The sequence below is a fragment of the Pezoporus wallicus genome, unplaced genomic scaffold (assembly GCF_028554395.1).
Source record: "Pezoporus wallicus isolate ANWC-B61680 ecotype Strahan unplaced genomic scaffold, APGP_CSIRO_Pwel_v1 contig_3817, whole genome shotgun sequence".
Taxonomy (NCBI): Eukaryota; Metazoa; Chordata; class Aves; order Psittaciformes; family Psittacidae; genus Pezoporus; species Pezoporus wallicus.
Window position 1 is genome coordinate 6,316,577 of NW_026635157.1, and position 22,907 is coordinate 6,339,483.

At 42.0% G+C, this 22,907-nt stretch overlaps 1 protein-coding gene across 3 annotated transcripts in view; it reads left to right on the forward strand.

Annotated features, from left to right (window-relative positions):
• Nucleotides 1-19,744, forward strand: part of TXLNB (taxilin beta) — a 34,008-nt gene extending 14,264 nt beyond the window's left edge. For all 3 annotated transcript variants that reach the window (XM_057407237.1, XM_057407246.1, XM_057407255.1), the window contains 6 exons: nucleotides 3,419-3,613; nucleotides 5,294-5,413; nucleotides 10,140-10,214; nucleotides 15,357-15,449; nucleotides 16,574-16,669; nucleotides 17,771-19,744. In XM_057407237.1, the coding sequence (XP_057263220.1) occupies nucleotides 3,419-3,613; nucleotides 5,294-5,413; nucleotides 10,140-10,214; nucleotides 15,357-15,449; nucleotides 16,574-16,669; nucleotides 17,771-18,583 (1,392 nt within the window). In that variant the 3' untranslated portion in view covers nucleotides 18,584-19,744. The remainder of the gene's footprint in view (nucleotides 1-3,418; nucleotides 3,614-5,293; nucleotides 5,414-10,139; nucleotides 10,215-15,356; nucleotides 15,450-16,573; nucleotides 16,670-17,770) is intronic.
• Nucleotides 19,745-22,907: the final 3,163 nt, after the last annotated feature.

The following is a 22,907-nucleotide window of genomic DNA, read 5'->3' on the forward strand; positions in this document are numbered from 1 at the left end:
TGGTCAGACTTCAGTCTTCTGCAAGGAGAAATCTAAAAGAATTTTCAATGACTTCTTTTTCTCACTAAACTGAACACTTGCTTTCAAACTATTAAGAGAATGAGCACAGAGTGAAGCAGCTGGCAAGGCCGATCATGGTTTGCAAGTTATGAATTCACCATGATGATGCTGAGAAGTCACCACCCCAGACACCCTCTTGCTCCCTACAACCAAGCAAGCCAGGAGCTCTGGACTCTGTGCAGAGTGCTACTACTCTAAAGCAGTAGCACAAAACAGAAGTCAGTCTTCAAGCCTCCAATCTGGTGGAAAGTTAAGGATCTTACTTTACATGATGGCGTCTTGAAATGGGAAGGACTAAAGAACCTATTGGAAAAAAAGTGCATTTTCTCAGTTTACGGCAACAGGTATAAGCAGAGATGGGGCTGCAGGCTTGTGATAATAAAACTTGGGTGATGCCAATGATTTGGGGTTTGCCAGACTGTGCCTGTCCAGGTGAGGCAGGTAAAGCGGAGCTGGCACCACAGCCCCAGAGCAGAACTGCCAGAGACACAAAGCTCTGCTTGTGGTATGTGGGCATCTGACCCCCTCCCTAGCTCTAGTGTAGATGCAGCCTCAGGCTTTTACAGCTAGTAAAGGCTCAGGTTTAAAATAGACACCTCCAAAGGCCTATCACTATTTCCAGGGTATTACCAATAGAACCTAGAAACCTCTGACATTGAAACTTAGGGATCAGACACTAGCCTACCATCAGCTGGGTATTGGCAGCATTGGCATGGCAGAGCAGTGGGACACAGAGGGTTTTGTTCCTTTGAGCAGGGAAGAGGCAATGCCTGCAGGTCCCTGCACAGTGCCGTAGCCACACAGTTGCCCTTCTGTTCAGACAGCTCTTCTCACCCACACCCACCCTTAATCTGCCTGGAATGTCAGGGATTTCAGAAATCACTGCTGTTTTATGAGGGACTCTGAGGAGCCTTCTGGGACACAGCCAGACCCCCAAGCAAATATCCTCCTAAGATATCTTTTTCTCTGAAGCAGAAGAGGTCAAGGGAAACAATGCGCCCTGCAACTAAATGCTTCCTGGCTTAGTGTCTTTAACCTTGAATATTTTTATTGTCTCTGTGCTGTGTAATTATTCTACCTCAGAGGAGAGAATGAGCAGGAAATAAGATCTTCTGAGTAACACATGCATAGAGGTTTGGTTGGTTTTTCTTTTTTTTTTTTTTTTACATTTGCGTGGTTGCTACTCTAGAGAATGTCTCATTTCACCTTGTAACAGAAATGTTCAGTGTGACATGCGCACCATCCACTGATTTTTTGGTTTATATTCAGCTGGATTTATTACTCTGGGGAGCTATAAATCACAGTGGTGACGTGTTACAACACCATCTCATCCACTGCAACAATAAAGTACTTTTGAGGAAGGATGTTATGAAGCCATAGAAATAGGACTCCAGACATGCAAGTTCAATTTTTCACTCTGTCTTTGATTTCTTGACATGAGAGCACCTGGTCATTCTTCTCCCTGCTAAGGGCTGCACCTATCCAATTGAGAACTAAAAGGCTTGAGCAGTTTTTCAAACACTGTATTAGAGGTAAAATGGAGCTCTGACTTGACCAAAACTCTCTAGGAATTCAAGTTTAATTTGGCAACGTTTTGAACAAAAATAAAAAGGAACTGCTTGTAAACGTCCCTTTTCAAAAAAAAGATAATCAGATGTTTCATTTGGGAATGCTAAAGGAGCAGATTTAAAACACCTTCTGAGTAGCATTTTTAACTGCACTTTGCAACAGCATTTCTGTTTCAATATTGCACTAAAAAGATCTAACCTAAAAGTAATTACAAACAACACAGCCCTATTTCTGGTCAAGCAAAATGTTTCAGGCTAAATTAAAATCATTCTCGCCAATGTAAAAAATAAATAAATATTGGAGAGCTTCTCTTTCACCTTGCTGCAAACTGTGTGTGTCCAATTTCATCACAGGGACTGAACCAGGACCCCTCCAAGTCATTTGCTCAGCTTTATCTGAAACCATTTCTTCCTCTTAAGAGTGAGAATCCTTCTGGGTTTACACTTTGTTTTACTCTGTCTGTGAGTACTCACATGTGTTCTTGTGTGAACTGCAGAGCACAGCAGGGCTTCATGGTGATTTCTTAATCACTACGGTATTATTAGCACTAATGGCTCCAATACTTTCTTCCCATCATCCAAGGTGTTGTCATCTCTGTCACTCCCCGGTGAGCTAAAGGACAAACATCCCCTACCTTGAACAGCAGCTGTCCAAGATCAGGCTTGTGTGGTGCATGCTAAGTAGAATTAGGGTCATTTGGTATTCATCTTACTTTAAGACTAGGGCCTAAATCTACACCTTTTATGTCAAATTTATGATATAAATTATACCTCATTAGAGTCAGCTAAGGCTTTATTCAAGTACATTTATAGAAACTATCCATATGCAGTGTTATCAGAGATTTTTATGTAAATGACTATGATAGCTGAAACCTCATTAGAGTGTGCCATTTGCATGCTGCAGAGTGGATTCTTAGCGTGATTCTGGCATGATTTGTAACTACAGCAGATACTGTCCTAGCCACTGCACATCAGGATTACATTCCACAGAAGGGCAGACTGCCCTGGAAGAAAATGAGTAGGGAATAAAAATAGTCCGTATTTCTGGATCCAAAGCAATGAATGCAGATTCTTTCTGCATTGTCTTTTATATCCAAATCCAAACCAGAATTTCAGTAATTAAAAAAAAAAAAATCTCCAGAATCCTCCAGGCAAAATTCTGATTCTTTGCTTTGATTCTGTAAGAAACAGATGATAAGCTTTCCTTGATTCCATTACCTAATAAATCAGTGCAAATTCTGGTGTCAGTAAAAAAGCTACGGAAGAAAAATTGAGGAATTGGGAAGAATTCTACGGAAAGTGATGGATTTCTCTTAAACATTAAAGTCCAAAAGACTGTAAATTTGATATGAGGATTCCTAATTAAAAGGAGGCAATTTAAAGGGTGATTTTTTAATTCAATCAAAAAGAATTTTGATAAAAGTGCTTTTGACTACTTCCACTGAATATCTTCTTCCAAATCAAAAACTGTGATGCAGTATCATGAATCAAGACATGCATGTATGCCCCCTTTCCAGGCTTGCTTTGATCTGAAACTGCTCTACATCCATCTTTGTAAATGCAAATTCTTAGTTCCCTAATTTTTTCAAGGCCAATGTGCAATTTGCTCTGTAAATTTAGAATCATGCCTAATGCTGGAGCAGATGAAAGCAAGAAAATCTCCACAGAGGAATACAAACACGTATAATCCTTCAAAGGGAAGCATTATGCTACCCTGAAACAGTATCTTTCTTGAACCTCTTATTATGTGTCTTTCTTACATGACTGCATTCTCTCCCATTTAACAACAGGAAGAAACAATTCAGCGGGCACGGGAGGAAGATGAGAAGAGGAAAGAAATAACTAATCATTTCCAAGGCACGCTGAGTGAAATCCAAGCACAGATCGAGCAGCAAAGTGAGAGGAACATGAAGCTCTGCCAGGAGAACACAGAGCTTGCAGAGAAGCTGAAAAGCATCATCGACCAGTACGAGCTGCGGGAAGAGGTGAGAGCAATGCCCTGGCTGCCCGCAGGGGCAGGCAGCAAACCTGGTTTCACTGAGGGAAAGCAGAAAGCATTGCCAGCCTGTCCTCCCCTCTGGCTACCATGTCTCATGGAGATAACAAGGGCAGTACCCCAGGCTGGCCTATGCATGTAAGAAGCCAACCAGACTCTGTGTGACAAACTCTGCAGCCAAGGGGTTGTGTGAACCAGCACCCTGCCTGCAGCACCCACCTTGTTGCTCTGGGGACAGGGGCCAAGACACCCAAGCAGCAAGGTGTGCCAGCCATCTTCTAGGCTGCTCCCTGTCCTTCTCACAGCTTCCCCAAATCCCCATGGATCTCCCCAGCTCTCCTTTCCTGCTTCCCCTAAGTCACCCCCAAAACACCTCCCGGCTGCCATCTTTTTGGACAGCCTGCTTTGTTGCTGATGCCAGGTACACTTGTGTTCTCTTCAGACACAAGTCTGATGGGCTCTGGTGTAAATGCTTTGACCTTTCCTCAGAAGCAGAAAATTAACATGACAGATAAAGGAGGCCCTTTGCATTGGAATAGATTCTTTTTTGCAGGCACAATGCTCACCGTAAGATCAGGCAGATAGTAGCCAGCTGTTAAATTATTTGTTCTATACACATTAGAGTTGGTCAGAAAATTTTGACACAAAAACATCCCTTCAGTAAGATCCCAAACTAACTTTTTTTTTAGTATTTTATGACAAATGCTACAAAACATCACAGTGGGTCTTTTTATTGTTTCTAAATACGTTTACTGTGAGCCTCAGTGCAATCAGACAACGTTATCATACTGAATAAAACGTAAGTAATCTGTCCTTACAATATGGAATGCCCAATAAAATACGTGCATTACCAAATCTATTGAATCATGTATGAAGTCTTCCGGTGAATGAAAGTAATGTACATTCCTGTCTTGTGGTTTCTATGAGAAGAAGATGAAAAACAGAGGGATGTAATCAGAATATTGGCTCCGATGAATTTTATCTGAATGAATCAAAAGTGAAGAGGTCTATCAGCAGCATTTACCTCGCAAAGGTCACCATGAAGCCAGACATTATACAGGGCAGAAGATGCCTCTGGCTCAGCTGGTTTGATCTCCTCCACATCCCCACTCATGTACTTTCACCCAGGCCCTCCAAGCCCATGTTGTGCATGTATGTCCAGAGCAAAGGGTGTGTACAGGGCTTGTATTTACAGAGCTGTGTACAGCAAGTGCAATGTATCTTTACACATTTATCTACACAGTGGCTTAGATCTGCTGGCCACTTAACAGCTCAAAAAAGTGTCCCTCCTGCATATTTATTATTGATGAGCAATTATTTGATCTTCAGTTATATTGGATTGTACTGATGACTTCATAGCTGGACTATGGAACTGGCAAAGACACTAAAGTATTTTATTTTATTTTACTTTATTATTTTATTTTATTTCATTTTCACAAAATAAATCAAAATAGGTAATGTAAACAGGTTTCCTTTCCCATGCAAATTCTGGCACAATTTGTTCTTGTCAGTGCTGTAGTTTTTTAATAATTGCAGTAGGGTGGGAGTCTTCCTGTTTTGCAATGTTTTTGTCTTACGAGCGTTCTAGTAGACAGCTGTACATGTGTGAGCATGAAGCTCTGTGTACATAACTAAACCTGCACATTCAGCAGAACTTATTTTCTTACAGCACCTTGATAAAATATTTAAGCACAGAGAACTTCAACAGAAACTGGTGGATGCCAAGTTGGAGCAGTCTCAGGAAATGATGAAGGAAGCCGAGGAGCGACATCAGAAAGAAAAGGAATATGTACCTATCCTTTTAATCTGCCTGCCTCTTTCCTAACGTTAGGTCAAAATGAGCCCTGCATGCTATTTCACTAATACATTGGTTCTTCGGGTCCAAGCTGGGTTACAGTAGTAGAGATGCTTTTATTGCTACTGTCAATGCTGAATGTAAAGAAACAGCATCTGAAAGGCTGCTTCCATTGCCATTTACAGATTTGGAAGCTAACTGCAGAGTGGTAGGTTAGACCACAGACTGCTTTAGCTAACTCAGCATTACTACACAGTTGAATCATCATGATGGGTCAGATGATGCCATTAGTTTTCAAAAGGCTCTGATATTTGATACTCTATCTCCCCACATGATAAATGAGCATATTTAAACAGCCAGAGAGGAGAACAAGAACATGGGATTAACATGAGATGGCTGAAGACTACTATCCCCCTAGGCTCAGAGACCCCCAGACATCCTCCTCTGGGTCTGATGGAGGAGGCTGCCCCGATCCAATACTGTATGGACTTCCCAAAGTTCAATTTGACCTAGGGATTCAATTTTACTATCATCCCATAACTGCACAAGATCTCTGCACTGATCTTGTGACTGGAATACCCACTCCTGCTCAGCTTTACTCCCAGCTAAAGGCTGAGGGGGAAGAGGAGCTAAGGGCTCTCCGTGTGCACATCTGCATGTCACTGCATGATGATTTTTGGTCCAGCTCAGTTATTTTCTTTCCCTGTGATGCCCATGTAAAGACAAACCCCAAAATTTCATTCACGACCATTGATTATTGGCAGGTTCAAATCCCAGGAAACATTTCCAAGAAATCCCTTGCAATGACAAAGCAAATTTGGGCTTACTTTATTGCTGTCACAGTTCTGGTACTTAGTACCAGATTTCAGATACTGGGTGAAAAAAACAACCAAACAACAAAACCAAACAAGCCACAAAAAAAACTCCCAAGCAAACAAAAACAAAAAATCCAAGCAAACAAAAAAACACCAACAAAAGCAACAGAAGAAAACTGACATATACCGCTTTGTATCAATGATCTTTCTTACTGTGCCCCACAGAACATGCATTTTGTGGTTGCCTATGACTGGCCCTGTTCCTAGCCAGATCTTTGTGTAGTTTATCCAGAACTGATATGCCCATATTTTAATTTCTTCTAAAGCAGTGAACGTCATCACTATCTACATTTGGGAGTGGGAGATTTCCTTTGTGGCTTTGCTATGTATGACTAGCACCTAGGAAATAGCAGGTTTGAAAAGAAGTTACAAAGCCTTTAGGCAGTGGGTGTATAATGATATGCACCATGCACAAAGAATATTTTTTTGTACTGTCCAAAGTAATGCTTAAAAACCCTGCCTTTGATGTAGGCTGGTGATGTATGGCTAACATCACCTTAGAGCAAAGTAGATTTAGCTGAAGAACTGAAGTGACTGGCCAAAAGCCATGCTACAAGTCAAGGCATGATTAGCATGCCATGATTCATCACAGGTAGCCCAGCACCCAGAGAGCTGGCCTACATTTGTCTCCCACCTTAATCCTATTGCTGAGCTCTTAGTCCCACCCACCCAGCTATTGTGCTAATGTCTGTGGGAGTAATGTATATATATATCTGTATGTATGAAATCAAAGTAGTTTTGATGGAGTCCTCTCATTTAGCTGAATTTTTCTCCAGCCCAGTAGCGTGAAAAGCCAGAGCCTTACTGCTTTTCAGTATCCTGTCATCTGAGGGAACAGCTTTCAAAACCTTTCTCTTGGCACCATTTTCTTACATCCCTACACATGACTTTTGATGCAGGATTTTGCATATGTCTGTAAATGAATTTTTTCTCTATTCTTTTACCTATTTGATTACTCCTTGTAGGCTTACTTTGATGTCTTCCTAGGTAGCTCTTCCATGTAGGAATCCTTGCCCCTATACAAAACTTCTTTACCTCAGACTAAGAGAAATGTCATCTCCTGCAGCCTCTGTACATCACATCTCAATAGGTAGATTATCTCATTGCTTGCACAATCCACTCTACATGTGCAACAAAGAATGCAATTCCTATATAAGCAGCAATGATTCATACTGTGTGGCCTTCCCAAAGGGTCAGATTGACTTAAGGATTCAATTTTACTATCATCCCATAACTGCTCAGAACTACGTGGACTTTCTCCCCATACCATACATTTTTAGCACTTGTAATGCAAACTTTGATGGGCAATTAATTGCAGTTTAAATCCTCTGTGGCTTTCAAGTATATGACTGAAAGGTATTGATCAGATTTCTACATAATTGGAACTTGCAGAGTCTTGCAGCAAAAAGGGAAGCTTAATTTTCACTAAGCCAGTCCCTAGATCCATGTCATTAAATGGGAATGTATGTTCCTGGGGACTGGTTCTTTAATTCCTGAGCATGATGTGACTGTCTGGGCCTCCAGCAGCTATCACTGCTCTAATAATATAGTGTAACATCACTACACTTCACTGAAGTGCTGCTTTGTAAACACCACATGCGATATTTATTCATTTCTTTATACTCTGGCCTCCTTGTTACCACTTCATAGCCTATTAATAAATGTATCAGTTCTCCTGACTTGTTTTCTCCCAGCCTGGTGTTTGCAGATGACCTCAGGTTGCATAACAGCACATGCTAATTTGAGCAAGCCTCTCTGTGGCTTGCTTCCATTATAGAAGAGTTTATTAATTTTTGAACTTTTACTGGCTGCAGAAGCTATGTGGGTCAATAAGAGAGAGTATGGGCAAAAGAAGCAACTTTTCTTAGCCTTCACTGTCCATCTCTTGTGCTGTGGCAGAAGATGTGGTGCAGCAGGTGAGACCTTTTCGTTATCCCAGGCACAGTGGGCATGAAGGCAATCATAGTTGAGATTTAAACAATACAGATAAAAGCCCAGTTCTTGGAAGCAATAATTGGCCTTATAGACTGGGTAGCTCTGAAGCTTTCCAAAGCACTTTTCATTAAATCATTCAAACCAGACACCCTAGAATTCATAAAAAAAAAAAAAAAGGTAAAACTTAAAAATCCATATTTCATCCAAACTTAAAAAAAAAAAGCCAAACTAATTCTTTCTCTGTGTGTAAAACATACTGTCTCCCAAGAAAATAAATGCATGAACTGAGGCTCATTTAATCCAGGCCTACTCATACCATCTCTTTTTACTGGTCACGACACAACCTATTTGAAATTTTAGTCAACAAGATCTTAACGCAAGAATTTGACTCATCTCCATTAAATCAAGCATTAGATTAAATTCTCAAAATAAATATTAAGAGGTAGGTATAAAACACAATGTACTATTGCTTCACAAAATGCATACTCGAGCTGTGTACAGTCTCGGTAATTGTAGATGGTAAAAAATCAGTGGGTCTAAATCAAAAGAATTGATGGAAGAAATATTTCTCTACAGCTTATATATATATAAATGTGTTGGCAACAAGTCTAATTCAAATAGTCTCTGTGCCAGGAATAGCTGTAAGGAGGGAATTCATTTTGTTGTTCAGTCAGCATTTGTAGGGTACATTCTCAGCTCTTTTGCCAGGTGGTATTCAAGTAGTTTACGTGTGTTATTTCCAGCAAAATGGTTAGAATAAAAGTTTTAACTAGGGGTCAAATGCATTTTCTGCATGTGGTTCTACTCACCTTTCACTTCCAATATGAGAGTAGGATCTATTGACTTACATGGTACTTTTATTATCAGCATATTTTCAGAGCCCAGCAGAGGTGTTATAAGCAGTACAATTTAATCCAACAGAAGGAAGTCCTGTGGTAAACTGATTTGTTTCTACCTCATTTCTCAAGCTATCATAAACATTCTTTTTCTAAAACACATTTGGCCTAACCAGTAAAACCCTTTACAAATGTATGGTGGGCAATAGGCACATTTCTTTTAACACTTCAGTAAATGTTTTGGCTTTCAGATTAAACCAATTGCTATAACATTGCCATGCACTTTAGAAGTGCTGATTCAGAACTGCAGCCTGGAAAAGTCTCTGTACACTTCATTCCTACAGTTCATTCAGCCTTGACCAACCCTTCCTTCTGCAGCCTCCACTTCATAATATCATTTTGCCAAATACCTTAAAGTGGGGAATCACATCTTCCCAGGAGCAGCCAGGGATAACATTGCAGTCAAGTTCTTCCTAGGCTGCCTCCTTGATCTAAGTGAGGCATTCATCACCCTGAGTTGGGATACTCCACTGGGAACATGTCAATGCAAATGGAGCTCAAAGATAATAGGTACCAAAAAGCATATGACATTTACTATGTCATGAAATGACATAGTAAATTTCTGAAAGCTTGCAGATTTTTTGAGGCACATCTGACTGTGACCATACCTGTGTGCTAAGTCCTGATCATTAATGTAAAGGGGAGTTTGCCATTCACTGGAAAGCAGGAATTTGGCCAGAGCTGTGCTGAAATGAAAGTGCCAGAAAGTATTATAACCATTCTCTAGAAGTCTGCTGAAGATATGGTTAAATACCACACTTTCTAGAGCCCACTGTACTGCAACTTCATTCCAAGTAGGTTTTGAACTCATATTCAAATATGCCTCTGGAAACCCTGTTCCATGTCTCAGGATAGCACTAGATACTCTATCTTGCCTAGCTCCTCTACACTCATCCAAGAGTTAGATTACTCCTTATCATGGTAGTAGTGGCAGAAGCACAGGTGGGTGAAGGATGAGGATTTCCAACTGGTAAACTAGGGACCTAACAATTTTTTCTGTTGCCCAAAACCCAGCTCCTGAACCAAGCTGCAGAATGGAAGCTCCAGGCCAAAATGTTAAAGGAGCAAGAGACTGTCCTGCAGGCACAGGTGATGTAGGAGAGGTGATTGCATGGTGTGCCTTTGTTTCTCCATTTTTAACCCATGAGACGTGTTCCAGGTAAAGTATCCATACTACTTTATATGTATTCCCTCCAGCTTCATTCTACAACCCGTAGGCTATTGCAAAGGGGACAGGTTATTTTCAAGCCAACTGTAAGGTAAAACCCATACTGCAAATCATACTGTCGTATGTGGGTTTTTTAGTCTGGAGAAGAGAAGGCTCCAGGGAGATCTTATAGCAGCCTTCCAGTACCTAAAGGGGGCTTACAAGAAATGTGGAGAGGGGCTTTGTATCAGGACCTGTAGTGATAGAACAAGGGGTAATGGCTTTAAACTGAATGAGGGTAGATTTGGTTTAGATCTAGGGAAGAAAATCTTTACTATGAGGTTGGTGAGGCGCTGGCACAGGTTGCCCAGAGAAGTTGTAGATAGCCCTTCCATAGCAGTGTTCAGGCCAGGCTGGATGTGGCTTTAAGCAACCCCGTCTAGTGGAAGGCATCCCTGCCTGTGGCAGGGGGTTGGAACCAGATGATGTTTAAGGTCCCTTCCAACCCTGACTGTTCTATAATACTATGATTTATGAGTGTTTAAAGTACTCAACTACGTAACAATATGTGTGCCTTGGCTTGATTATTCACTGTAACTACCCTTCAGGCAGGTTTCTAATCCAGCGAAGCACTGGAATACATACATATCATGAAACACATTTACCAAACTAGAGCTGATGTGCTCATGGGATTTTCTGTACTGCAGTGTGAAGGCAACATTTTCATTAACTTCAGCAGGAATTCTGCCTGCTAAGGGCTTATACAAAGGATTTCAGTGTTTGGCTGCAATTTGAAACATTCAACAAAGTAAAAAAGCTTGCCAAAATTATACTAAGAGTCAGGCTGCAGTGAAAAGCAGTAAAAACAAGAAACAGGCAGTATATGCTACACTTTGAGAGCAATGCAATAATCCACATCCACCTTTAATGCAAGTGAGAACACTCAATTACATGTTTGACTTTGGACTTTCACATCAAAAAGAGATAGCATTAGTAGATTTTCCTAGACTTATAAAAACAGCCATGTAGATTTTTCATTAACTTGTCTGCAAGAAAGGTCCTCCCCAGCAGAGCTTTGGGGAGCGGGGAGGGTGTCAGTCCTTCAGCCCCCCTGCAGCTGCTCATCTCCTCACCCATCAGTAAGCCCCTTCCAAGCCCTTCTTCACAGTTAGTCATACTGGTAAGTTGTTCCAGCTCTGCCCTTATAGATGGTCTAATTCCTACCTGTTGAGCAGTCAAAAAAGGCTATCATTAAACTTGATAACCTGGAAACACACTAAGAGGGGTTTGGTCCTTTATATGTTTCTTCAAAGGCTGAGATAAGCTGGTAATGTACCAAAGAACATCCCGTAAACTGCTGCTGACACCAGTTTGACAGGTTCTGCAATCAAACCTCAAAGGCCTCCAGCTGAGTATGTCCCAACTGCAAACCTGCTCCCAATTTTCTCAGAATGGTTTTAATTACGCTTTTATGTTTAACCAGAAAGAGTTTGTATGGAAGCAGACCTCTGTAGCCAGTTTAATGAAACTGAAGATACTGATAAAAGCAAGAATATATGAAGCATACATTTGAAATAGTAGAATTGGTTTTAGAACAATCCAATCAAACAAGTCTGCAAAGGCATTGGTGATATATGTGCCCTTTGCAGACTTGGGTACATGAAAATTAAGTGATTCACTTTTGAAATGAAATATGCATTAGTTAGAGCTCAAGTGTGAGAGCTCTGTCACCTACATAGCAACCTCCATTTGGAATTACTGAAAAGAATAACATCATTATTATTATTATTACTATTACTATTATTACTATTTCCAGTATAGTAGGCACTGCAGGGCCTCCCTCATGGACCAGGTGCCATTGTGGAAGTACAGAAGAGAAACAGCATAAAGAGCTCCTTGATGCAAACAGCAAAAAACGACAAATAGATATTAACAGAGGGACAGCTCCATGGAAACTATGAGAAGACATTGGTCAGTGAGATAAGGAGAAGCCATAATACAGCCCCCATGGTCTGCTATAGTGAGTAAGATATCACTCCATTTTAGAGGAGGTGATGAACACCCACTGCTTCCTTGAGCTGGAAGGAATCAGGGGGCATTGTTTTCACACCTGCCTGCCACATCAGGGGACATGATTTTCAAGCCTGTCTCTGAGTGGCACAGTGTGCCTTGAGGTGGCCAAATCTGGCCCTCCAAATGGTAACAGAGATCTGGCACCAGGTGAGGGAATACACCCAAACCACACTGGTGCTTCCCAGGACGCTTCACACCCTCTCCAGGCATGTTGCTTAGAAAGACTTCAGCTTTGTGCTTTGAAACAAAGTGAGAAGATAAAAGCCAAGGCCTTTAATTTTCAGCAGCTGGCAAAGTGCAATCATCCGGCTATGACAACCAAGAAGAACTTAACAGGGCCGAAGGGGTGTCCTAGCTGTAGCACCCTCACAGCATGATGATGCTGAGATGTCCTTACTTCCCAAAGCCTTGCTCTCAGTTCTCACCTGGCAGCAGCACTGCCTGTGCTCCCCCTGCCCATGTTGTCAAGGCCACTGGATGGATGGTGCACAGCAGTGAGGGGGTCCTCATCTCCCTAACTGAGGAGCAGGAGTGCATGCTCCTACTGAGAGACAGCTCTCACACGCTGTTCCCAGCCACTGTAAAAACATTAATTTATTATTCAAATTTAAATTGCATAAGCTATTCTTGGTGCTATGATATTCCCTCAGGCGCCAGCTGAGATCAGAGTTTGCCCTGTTCAAATCTAAAAGGTTTTCAATCTAATTAAACAACAGGCAAAAGTTGGAAGGGAAAAGCAGAGACAGAGAACTGAGGTGAGGTTTTTAAGACAATGGCTCAGGGCTAGAAACCCCAATTTGCTTGCTCCCACTTCTGCTCCCTTAACTGGCTTTGGGATGCTCAGGCATTTCTCCTTAGAGCCATGACATCTATTTCAAATGTCGAACTTGGTATCAATGTCCCACTTATGCTGTGGCACTCTAGCTGGTAAAACAAATCCCTTACAGTTTCTGTTTGTGCATAGGTCACAGCTCTGGCTACAGCCTGGTGTAAATACAGTTTGTCAGCTACCTCTGATTTTGGCATCACGAGCTCTACATGGATTAACCTCCCATGCCTTCACCCAGCTCAGTGGGGAAGGGCTGCAGCCAGTGCCTTATTCACAGCCACCAAGACCCTAACTACCTAGTTTAAACTTATCTCGGGCACATCCGTAGTACGCTGCAGTTACGGCCATAACATGGGGCATCATAACTACTAGCCAGAATGAATATGAAACACAATATAATGTTAGGTGTTCTGATTTCAAAATCAGAATTAAACCCACCCACTATTCACTACATTTTCTAAATCTTCTTTTCCTCAGTAACTGCAGAGCAGGCACCAGGGGAGGGTGTGTGTTGCCTGGCACCACACAAAATACAAGCTCCTAGATGGTCATTTAGTCAGCACCCCGCTGGTGTGAAGAGGGCAGTTAGCCTCCAGCCAGACACCTGAATAGTGCAGGCTGTTCTTGAATCTCCCATCACTCTGCACCCACCCTGCCTCAGCCACTGCATGTTACACCAGTCACTCTTCTAATGAGAGCTGTTAGGCTGGGCAGATGAAATGTCCAGTCACCTAAACACTGCTGGGGGTGCTCTGGTACCAGATAGAAGTGGAGGAGATGGAGCTGCTCTTCTTACAGAAAAATTGATCTCAGACCTTTGGAAATTTATTTTTTTTAGATATAAAAATCTGGATCACTGACAAAATACAGCCACAGATGAGCTTCCACGTGGCTACCCATAGCAAAATATGGAGCCCTAATAGTCTTAAATGCTGGTACATTGCAACAGATCTTTCTCCTGCTCTGCTTCATGAAGTGAAGTGAAACTGGCAGAAGAGGCTGTCAGGGGGTTATTTTCTCTGCCTTTGCTGGCCTTGCCTGCAGCTGCAGCCCACAGGCAGGCTAAAAGACAGAGCTGACAAGGTGCCCTCTCAGCTCACTCAAACCACGGAGCAGAGACAAAGCTGGAAGGGATCCAGTGCAGGATTACAGGGGTGTGAAGCCAAGGGTGGGTTTTGCTTAGTGCTGGGGCTACCCTGTATGCCAGATAACATAGGAAGGGAACAGCAATGCTCCTCTTCAACAGTGGAGTCCAGTGAAGCACATCAAGTCCAGTGAAGCACATCAAGTCCAGTGAAGCACATCAAGCGCCTGGTGCAGCTCCTAGCCACAGTCTGAGCCACCATGTGGGGACTGGAAAGATGGAAGAGGGGAAACTGTGGCTGTGGTGTAGATACCTCTCCCACAGTTTACTTGGACATCAGAAGCAGTTTACACAGGGTAGCACTCAGCTCCCCCTCTAAAGCCTGCCAGAGCTTATGTCCACAGGTTAAAGTTTGAGTCTGGCAATGTCTGCTTGGTTAAACAAGGCATAGAGCTTAGCCCTCACCATGCTGGCTGTCACCTTGATTTAATCCCGCTGCCTGGTTCTGCACAGCATCAGTGGTTGGACCAGGTCAGGTTAGTCCCTGACCATGGGCATGGGCTCAGGTATCACATTATCATTTTCCATTCTGTAGGTCATCCTAGGAGTCCTTTCCTTTAGATTTCAACCACAATTCTACATAGAAGTATACAGGGCCTGTGAGGAAAGGCAGGGAGTAGAAAGCTTTTCAGACTTTGATGCTGCCCTTTATAGTCCCTATAGTTACCAAGGGAAATGTTTTCAGAAGTCTCTGCTTCTAGAGAACTCTTTTGCTTCTGAGCACCCAGTTTAGAGATCCCATAGCTGCAACATTCAGGAGGATAAGGCACCCATATTTCCCAGATCTTCTTAAAATCTCTGGCCTGGGTCTTCCTATTTTTCCTCCATTTACCTTTCTGCAACAGAGAATCATAATAGCTTGAAAACTTAAAAAGATGCAGAGAGTCTCAGTTCCCTTATGTTTGTGTTTCATGGTCTCCAAACAGAAGCTAATTTGCTTGCCCAAACACAAAACTTACTGTCTTCCACCAAAGAGGAAGTTCACCATCCTGGAGACTCTGAAATTTTACTGTGTTTTTTTTTCCTCTGTTAATGCAGATCACTCTCTACTCTGAAAGGTTTGAAGAATTTCAGAAAACATTGACCAAAAGCAATGAAGTGTTTGCCACATTCAAACAGGAGATGGAGAAAGTGAGTAGCAGCTCATACCTGAACTCTATGCTTCACACTTTCCTTTTAAATTTTGGTATTTCTCACTGCAATAATTTTATTTGGAATGGGACCATTTCTGCCCATTTTGGAGAACAATCTCATCAGCATCCAAATAAGATCTTGGGCACACTCAGCCACAACCAATAGCAGGTTACACTTCAGCAATGTAAGCTGAATGTTTCACTTTCCCTTTCAGATAAAACCAAAATTTCCCTGGAAGAACAATCATTTTACCTAGAAGTTAGTGTGGTGGTTGGGTACAGACCCCCCCGAGATATCAAATGGGGAGTCTGAAGCTGCATTTGTCAGCCCATGTCTCCAGGAGTGCCCAGAGCCTCCTGGGTGACTGACACTGGTACAGAAAGGTTGGCACAGGTTACACATCTTCCTACTGGCACAGACAGGCAGAGCTGAAGCCCATCAACACCTTTCCACCATTAAGCCCAAGTGGCTGTTTCGCTGCTGCTGGTGTACTTATTTCCTGTAATGAATGGGAGTCAAAAACCAAACACACCCACGTGTTGAACCCACTTTCACAATAAATGATGTTCTGCTCTGCCACTGGGGCCCAAATTCCTGATGCCCTGACCCAGGCAACCACTAAGGATTTGCACAGAGAGTTCAGTCTGCAGAAAACCAAGTGGAAAGATGATGCTATTTAGGTAGTAGTGTATTTTGGAGGTAGTATAGAGGTGACTAATCCAGAGGGAACTTCCTTGGCAGTGCTGGCTCAGAAGATGCAAGCCCTTTTTTAGCTTCCCAGCAATCTAACACTGTGGTCTGGTAAAGAGACAAACAGAATAATGCCACATTTTCTTTGCCTTTTGTTTTTGCAATAGTTCGTAATGTGGGATTTGGCTATACTTATAACCACATAATCAACTGGTCCTACTTTAGGACTGCAGACTGAAGGCTGAAAGTTACATAGCAGCTACATAAAACAAAATCCATGCTTTACCATACATTATTACTTAGCACAGCCACTACAGCTGCTGGCAGCAGAGTTATGAGTACAGCCAAAGACCTGAATAAAAGGACTGCCCTAATTTAATCTTCAGCATGGATTTCCTGTTGTGATTCAGCTTTTCCTCCTGCTTCTGTAGATGACAAGGAAAATGAAGAAGTTGGAAAAGGACACTGCTACATGGAAATCCAGGTTTGAGAACTGTAACAGAGCATTACTGGACATGATTGAAGAGGTGAACAGTCTTTTTCTTCTCAGGATGCACTTCTTTTCCCACATAAAGCTTTAACTATGAGATGAGGTGACCTGAAACTGCAAGAAGTCAATGAAAACTTTGTTCTTGAATCTAAGGGTCTTTTTTTCCAGCTACCTTGGTAATCAGATATATTCACACAAAAAGACAACCCCAGCTGCTGGGGCTTTTAGGTTGTTCAGAGGCATTCATTACGTCCATGAGAATCTGAATTATGTAACTGTGAATTTTAAGTGCTCTAAAAATGTGCGATTGTTAATGCTCTCACATAGAAGCAAATTGGCATTAGTTCACTTCATGCAACTTTCTTTCTGCATAAGAGCATCCTCCCAGGGAATTAATGTGGTCTAGCTAATGAACTTCAAATTTACACTTTTCATTAACTTCCTGTGTATGCAAACTCTAAGAGCCAAAAGCAAGTACTGTGGCTCACCATAGTTTTAAACATGCTGTCACAGGGGCATTGCAGACGAAATTCATAAGCATGTTGGAACTCATCCAAATAAGATAAGAGGCTGCTCAAAGTTTCACCCCAAATTTACACTGAACTTGGACCAGACCTTTCTGATTAGACTTATAGATCTGTGCTATTGCTGTTTCTGGGTTTCTGTATCTCTTGTTTCCTCATTGATTGTAGAAACAAGAAAATGTTCCAGTTCAGGCTGCTTTCACAGAATCTAGAAGCAAAATAAGCAAAAAATATAATACAGCTTGTTTTCACCAAAATTCACACCCACTGGATGTCCAGGTAGGCTTTTGGATGCTTGTCTATACAGACATCCGCTACATTTTTCCACCTCCACAGATCAACAGGTACTCCTGCAAATATTTTTGAGTGAAATTGATGTGGATCTGTATGGAGACTGAGAATGCTTAATACAGTGCAGTAACATGGCTGAATTTCCTCCTGAAGCTTCAGTACAAAAGACCGTAGTTACTGTAGAGCAGTTGGCAAAAGCCAGCTACCTGACAGTCTTGTGAGGGCTGCCTAGATCTCAATTTATTTCCTACCTGCCAGTTCCACCAAGGAACTGCATGCACCCAAACTCAGTTCTCACTTTTGTCTGATGTCTTTGACCACAGAAAGCCATGAGGACCAAGGAATATGAATGTTTCGTGCTAAAAATCCAGAGGCTTGAGAACCTTTGCCGGGCTCTGCAGGAAGAGAGGAATGAATTGTACAAAAAAATAAAGCAAGCACAGTTCCCTGAAGAAGTGAATGGAAATGGCATCTTAGAAGAAGATGATGATGCTGATAGAAGCCCTTCCTCTCCTGAGCAGGCAAGCATTGAGCTGCACGCTAATGATGAGAGGATGCTGAAGGAGCTGGCTGAAGCCTTTAGGGTGTCCCACAAGGCAGAGGGGTCCATCCCAAGCAACAGCAGCAATCCAGAGGCCAGTGATGCTCAGACATGTAATGCCATCCTGGTGCCAGAGCTTCCTTCTCCTCTAACCCCACAATCAGAGGCTGGGAATCCCTGTGAGAAGCCCAGTATGAGCACACCAGCGCCCACTGAACACATGCCATCATCCCCTGGAAGCACATCAGCACCCACTGAAAATATTACAACACCCACTGACAACATGACGAAGCCCACCAAAAGCATGCTTGTGCTCCCAGAAAGGGCACCAGTACCCACAGAAAGTGCACCAATACCGCCTGAGAGTGTGCCAGTACCCACCGCGAACATGCCAAAACCCACTGAAAGCATGCCAGCAACCCCCAAAAACCTGCCAACACCAGCACAAAACATGCCCATTCCCCTTGAGAATATGCCAGCACCCACAATAAGTCCACCAAAAGCTGCAGAGTGTGTGGATGACCCAGCAGAACGGTCTGTCCAAGCTCAGTCGTCAGAGCAAATGGGTGACACAGACATGGAAGCAGTGGATTGAAGATGCTGGTGTGTCCAGCCTTGTCCTCTAAAAACCACAACTCTACTTTGTCCTCTAAATTGATACTTTTTTTTAAAGAAACAAAAAGTGGGTGCTAAAACACACTCACATATCTGTAGGCAAATGTAATGCAATTCTCCTTGCTACCACTATTCAGTAATAATGGGTCTCCAAATTTTGCTGTCTTTCATCTGCTTGAAGCATAATATTTTCTTAATGACAGGAAAATACAATGAAATTACAGGATCTTTTTTTCCCAGGCATGATGAGTCATCTAATTCAGCAAAACAATTTTAAAGTGTTGAAGTTTCACGTTTCAAAAATCATTGCTATTCACATACATATATTTAAAACTCATCATTAATTATATCTATTTGTGTAAAAGATGGCCTACTTGGACACATAGTGATTTTCATAAATGAGGTGAAAGGAATCTGTAATTACAAAGTAAAATAGTGAAACCAGCGATGTGGTCAGCCGTATCCAAGGAAAGGTACAATAGCAAAGGTGAATTTTTGTATGAGCAAACTACTACTCAGCACTGTGGCCTGAACACCCACAAACCCTTAGCCTTACCTTGAATCGCTATTTTCTGCTTAGGGTTCTAAAAGAGGTTTTGTTTTCAACAGAACTGCAGGGGAAGGGAGAAGATCTTTTCTAGATTCCTCATAAAATGACTGAAAACAACAGCAACTTACAAATTGATCACAATTCCCAAGGTAGGGGTCTCAACCCTCTTTCTGTATCCAACAGAAACCTGCTAGTTTGTCAAGCTATTGGGGATCATGAGCCAGAGAGGGGCTTATGACTATTTCCAGCTCACAGATGAGGTCAAAAGTTCAGAAGTTGGTTGCCAGATCCCAGCTTCTAGATGAGGAACACACTGGAGGTACACTAGAAGGTACCAGGACATACTCCAGAAGATACCCCTAAGATCATGCTTCTGAATGGTGTCATCTCTTCCAGTCACAACCACATGACCCTCTTCACCACAACTTCCTCCTGCTGCTGCCGCCTGTGCTGATGCCACCAGGAGAAGGCTGAGCACAGTCACCTGTCACCCTGATTGCTGGAGTGGAACACAAGTAAATAGCCCAGAAGCAAAAATAAAAGGTACCAGGAAAGCAAGAATCCGTCTCACAGACACCTTCAGGAGCTGGCTATTTTCATCCCCTCTCTTGTGAGCCAGATCTTCCTGCCTGCCTGCCAACACATCCATCATAATACAGCCACCTTGTCAAAAACTGGTTCATTCCGGCACCAAGAACAAAGATGAAAAAAAAAGGGGACAAGAGACGGTACCTACCCAGAGAGCTATATGGTCTCCAGCAAGGACAGTAAGAAGGCTTTTTGGAAGTTTAAAAAAAATCCTGTTGGCATATTTCTTGTTTCTCATCTCCTTCCTCCAGATCACAGGATCGCAGTATGCTAGAGATTGGAAGGGACCTCAAAAGATCGTCTAGTCCAATCCCCCAGTCTAGGCCTTTTGGAATCTGAGCTGGATAGCTTAGAAATTTGAAAAGAGCATTTAAACAAGATGTCCAGAGTCTGGAAAGGGAAATGTTACAATCAAACAAACCCATGCTTATAGATATATACCAAGAAGCCCCAGAAGACAAAGCAACTCATTCTAGCTGAAACTGAAATACAGGTAAACCAAGAGAAAAGATGCCATCTTTGGCAGCCCGTGGGAGACTGCAGTCACAGAGACCTTCCAGCCCACCATCCTCCAAAAGTGCAGTTTGAATCTTTGCTTGCTGCCAACATGGCCCACACCCTGGTTAAGTATGTCTGTGTCTGCACTGCTTGGCCAAGCCTTTTTGAGAGCTAACTGTTGGAGTATACAGTGTGATTTGCAACAGTTTGTTTTGATATTGCCTTACAAACAGCTATGGCTAGTTTTCAAAAGTGGATGCCTTATGTTAGATATCAAGACTGACAGGATTTATTTCATGTCTTTAATCACCTGAAAGTAGATCATTCAAGTCTTACCTTAAGCTTCTTTTATAAGCAGTGGAGAAGAATAGGCATCTTTCAAGGACAAGTCATCTCATGGTAAAACTGGCATCCAAAATGAGAAATTATTTTCCCCCTGAAGATGCCTTTTCTCTTTACTGGTTCTACACCAAGCCTAAACCAATTAGCTTAAATTTAAAATGTCCATTATTAGGTGTCTAAATTAGGCCATGAATTCCACCAAATGTTCAGCTTCAAAGCCCTCAGTGAATGGTCATCTCTGAAAGTCAAGCCAGCTATGTGTTTATGAAAAAGTTAACCTGTAACAAATCCTTATCCTAAGATAAAAAGTTATACTCACCTGATATACTTTTTGAAGTTTCCACTGACTTAAGACTGTAGAAATATAGTTTCCATTACAAGTTTTTTTGTTGTTAGGGTGACTTTTAAAACTAATAGAATTTATATACCCATTAATGGCTTTTTTCCTTTCTTATCTTGTTTGATTCTGTTGCCATTCTATTAATTACCTGCATGAAGTCAACTTCTTTAAGTCAGCCCTTAGAGTGCCTTTAGCTGTTTTAAGTTTTCTTATACATTCAAATATTGAATTACATAATAATAATGATTGACATGGCCTTGCAACTTTAACTTGCTTCCATTTTGTGCAGTCATTATGGTTACATCTTTAATTGTATAATTGTTGCCTCATTCTTTCCAACCTCAGCAAGGAGGGAGACAAGGATCCTACAGATAAAATCTTCCTACATAGTTATGATTGATTCTTACAGTATCATCCCTCATGAATAATTACACAGCCTTCTGGGAAAATCACTCCCACTCTATTCCACCTTCCTCATTTTTGCCCTTTTAATTCTTGCATCTAAAACACTCACATACTTGCAATTCCTATTACTCTCTGAGTTTCTACCCACATGCCTATTGTTTCTCTTCTTCCATACCAGGCACCAACTGCATTTTTCCCCAACAGTTTTCTCCGTGTTCTCAGTGCATACATGCAACACTGAAAGAACAGGAGGGTGACCCTCCCTGATTTTAGTTCCAGGATTTGGCCTCACATGTTTGCAAGAGATGGGAGGAAGCAATTTAGGGAAAATTCTGGCTGATCCCAGGATGGATGGAGCATTTATAGTTAAACTATTGGGAGTTTTATGTGTAATCTCATGGTCTATAAAGCTGTGGGAGACTAAAGAGGCATAGAGGTAGAAAATCTGTAAGATTTAACCATGTACCTGTTTGTCATCCATTGCATCAGACTGGCAGTTCAAACCACCAACATCATCACAGATTTCTGTGTGTTAACCATTCTCAGTCTTTTTCAATGTTAATTGCTGACCTCCTCTTGCTCTCTTCTTGTACTGATACCCAGTATAAAACTGCCTCTGTATGGTAGCAATGTCCTTGTGAAAAACCTTTGGGTTATCCTCAGGTTTCTCTGCACTCAAACACAGAAATCCACCACACTTCTGTGGTCATTCAGAGGCAGTAAGTAGCAGTGAGACATGCATCTTCCCTAGTGATCATCCTTATCATTCTTCTACTGATACAGCCAGCCTCCCCAATCCTGGTGTGTGCTGTGGTTGCTTCCTTCAGTCTTGCTTTTATTTCACACAGTTATTCCCACACCACCAGGCACAGATTTCAGGGTGAGGAAAGGTGATGATGGTAGCTATATCCTCCTCACTAAAACCACCCATTGCTGCACTACTTCCAAACCAGAAACAACCTGCATTTGCAAAAGTTTCAAGGAAAGGACAAAAATATTTTCCCTTTCTACATGCCTGACCTTTGTCACCTCAGAAATTTATGAGCTCCCCTGCTGAACTTGTAAAGCCCAACATTCTTCAATAACCCCCAGTTTATCCAAATGTGAGGGGATTTTCATGATGACAGCTAAAATTATATCCATGATGCTGACACGACCCTCTCACCTAATTTTTGATCCCTATGGCAGTCCACAGTAATGGTAAATATTGCTGATGAGAGATTAGTATGAAACAGCTGATCTGTTTCAACTTAACTTTCCCCACAAAACTGAACAGAAGTAGACGCAGGCACAGAATATACAATCCAGATGACAGAACTGCAGCAGTAGTGCAAATGACCCAGAACATGCCAAAATACAGTGCAACTTTGATTCTAGGCTTCACTATTAACGTCATCCTTAAATTCACTTTGTCAATGAGACTGCAATCCACCACATATGTAGCCATATTTGGATTCACACCATCACTCTCGCTTTACAGTTAACACCGCTGCGCTCATCAGTATTGAATTTAGATTTTCTTTTTATTCTGCCAGGAAACAGCAGCAGGACTTGTTTCTCTCCTGGGCCCACACACTACCC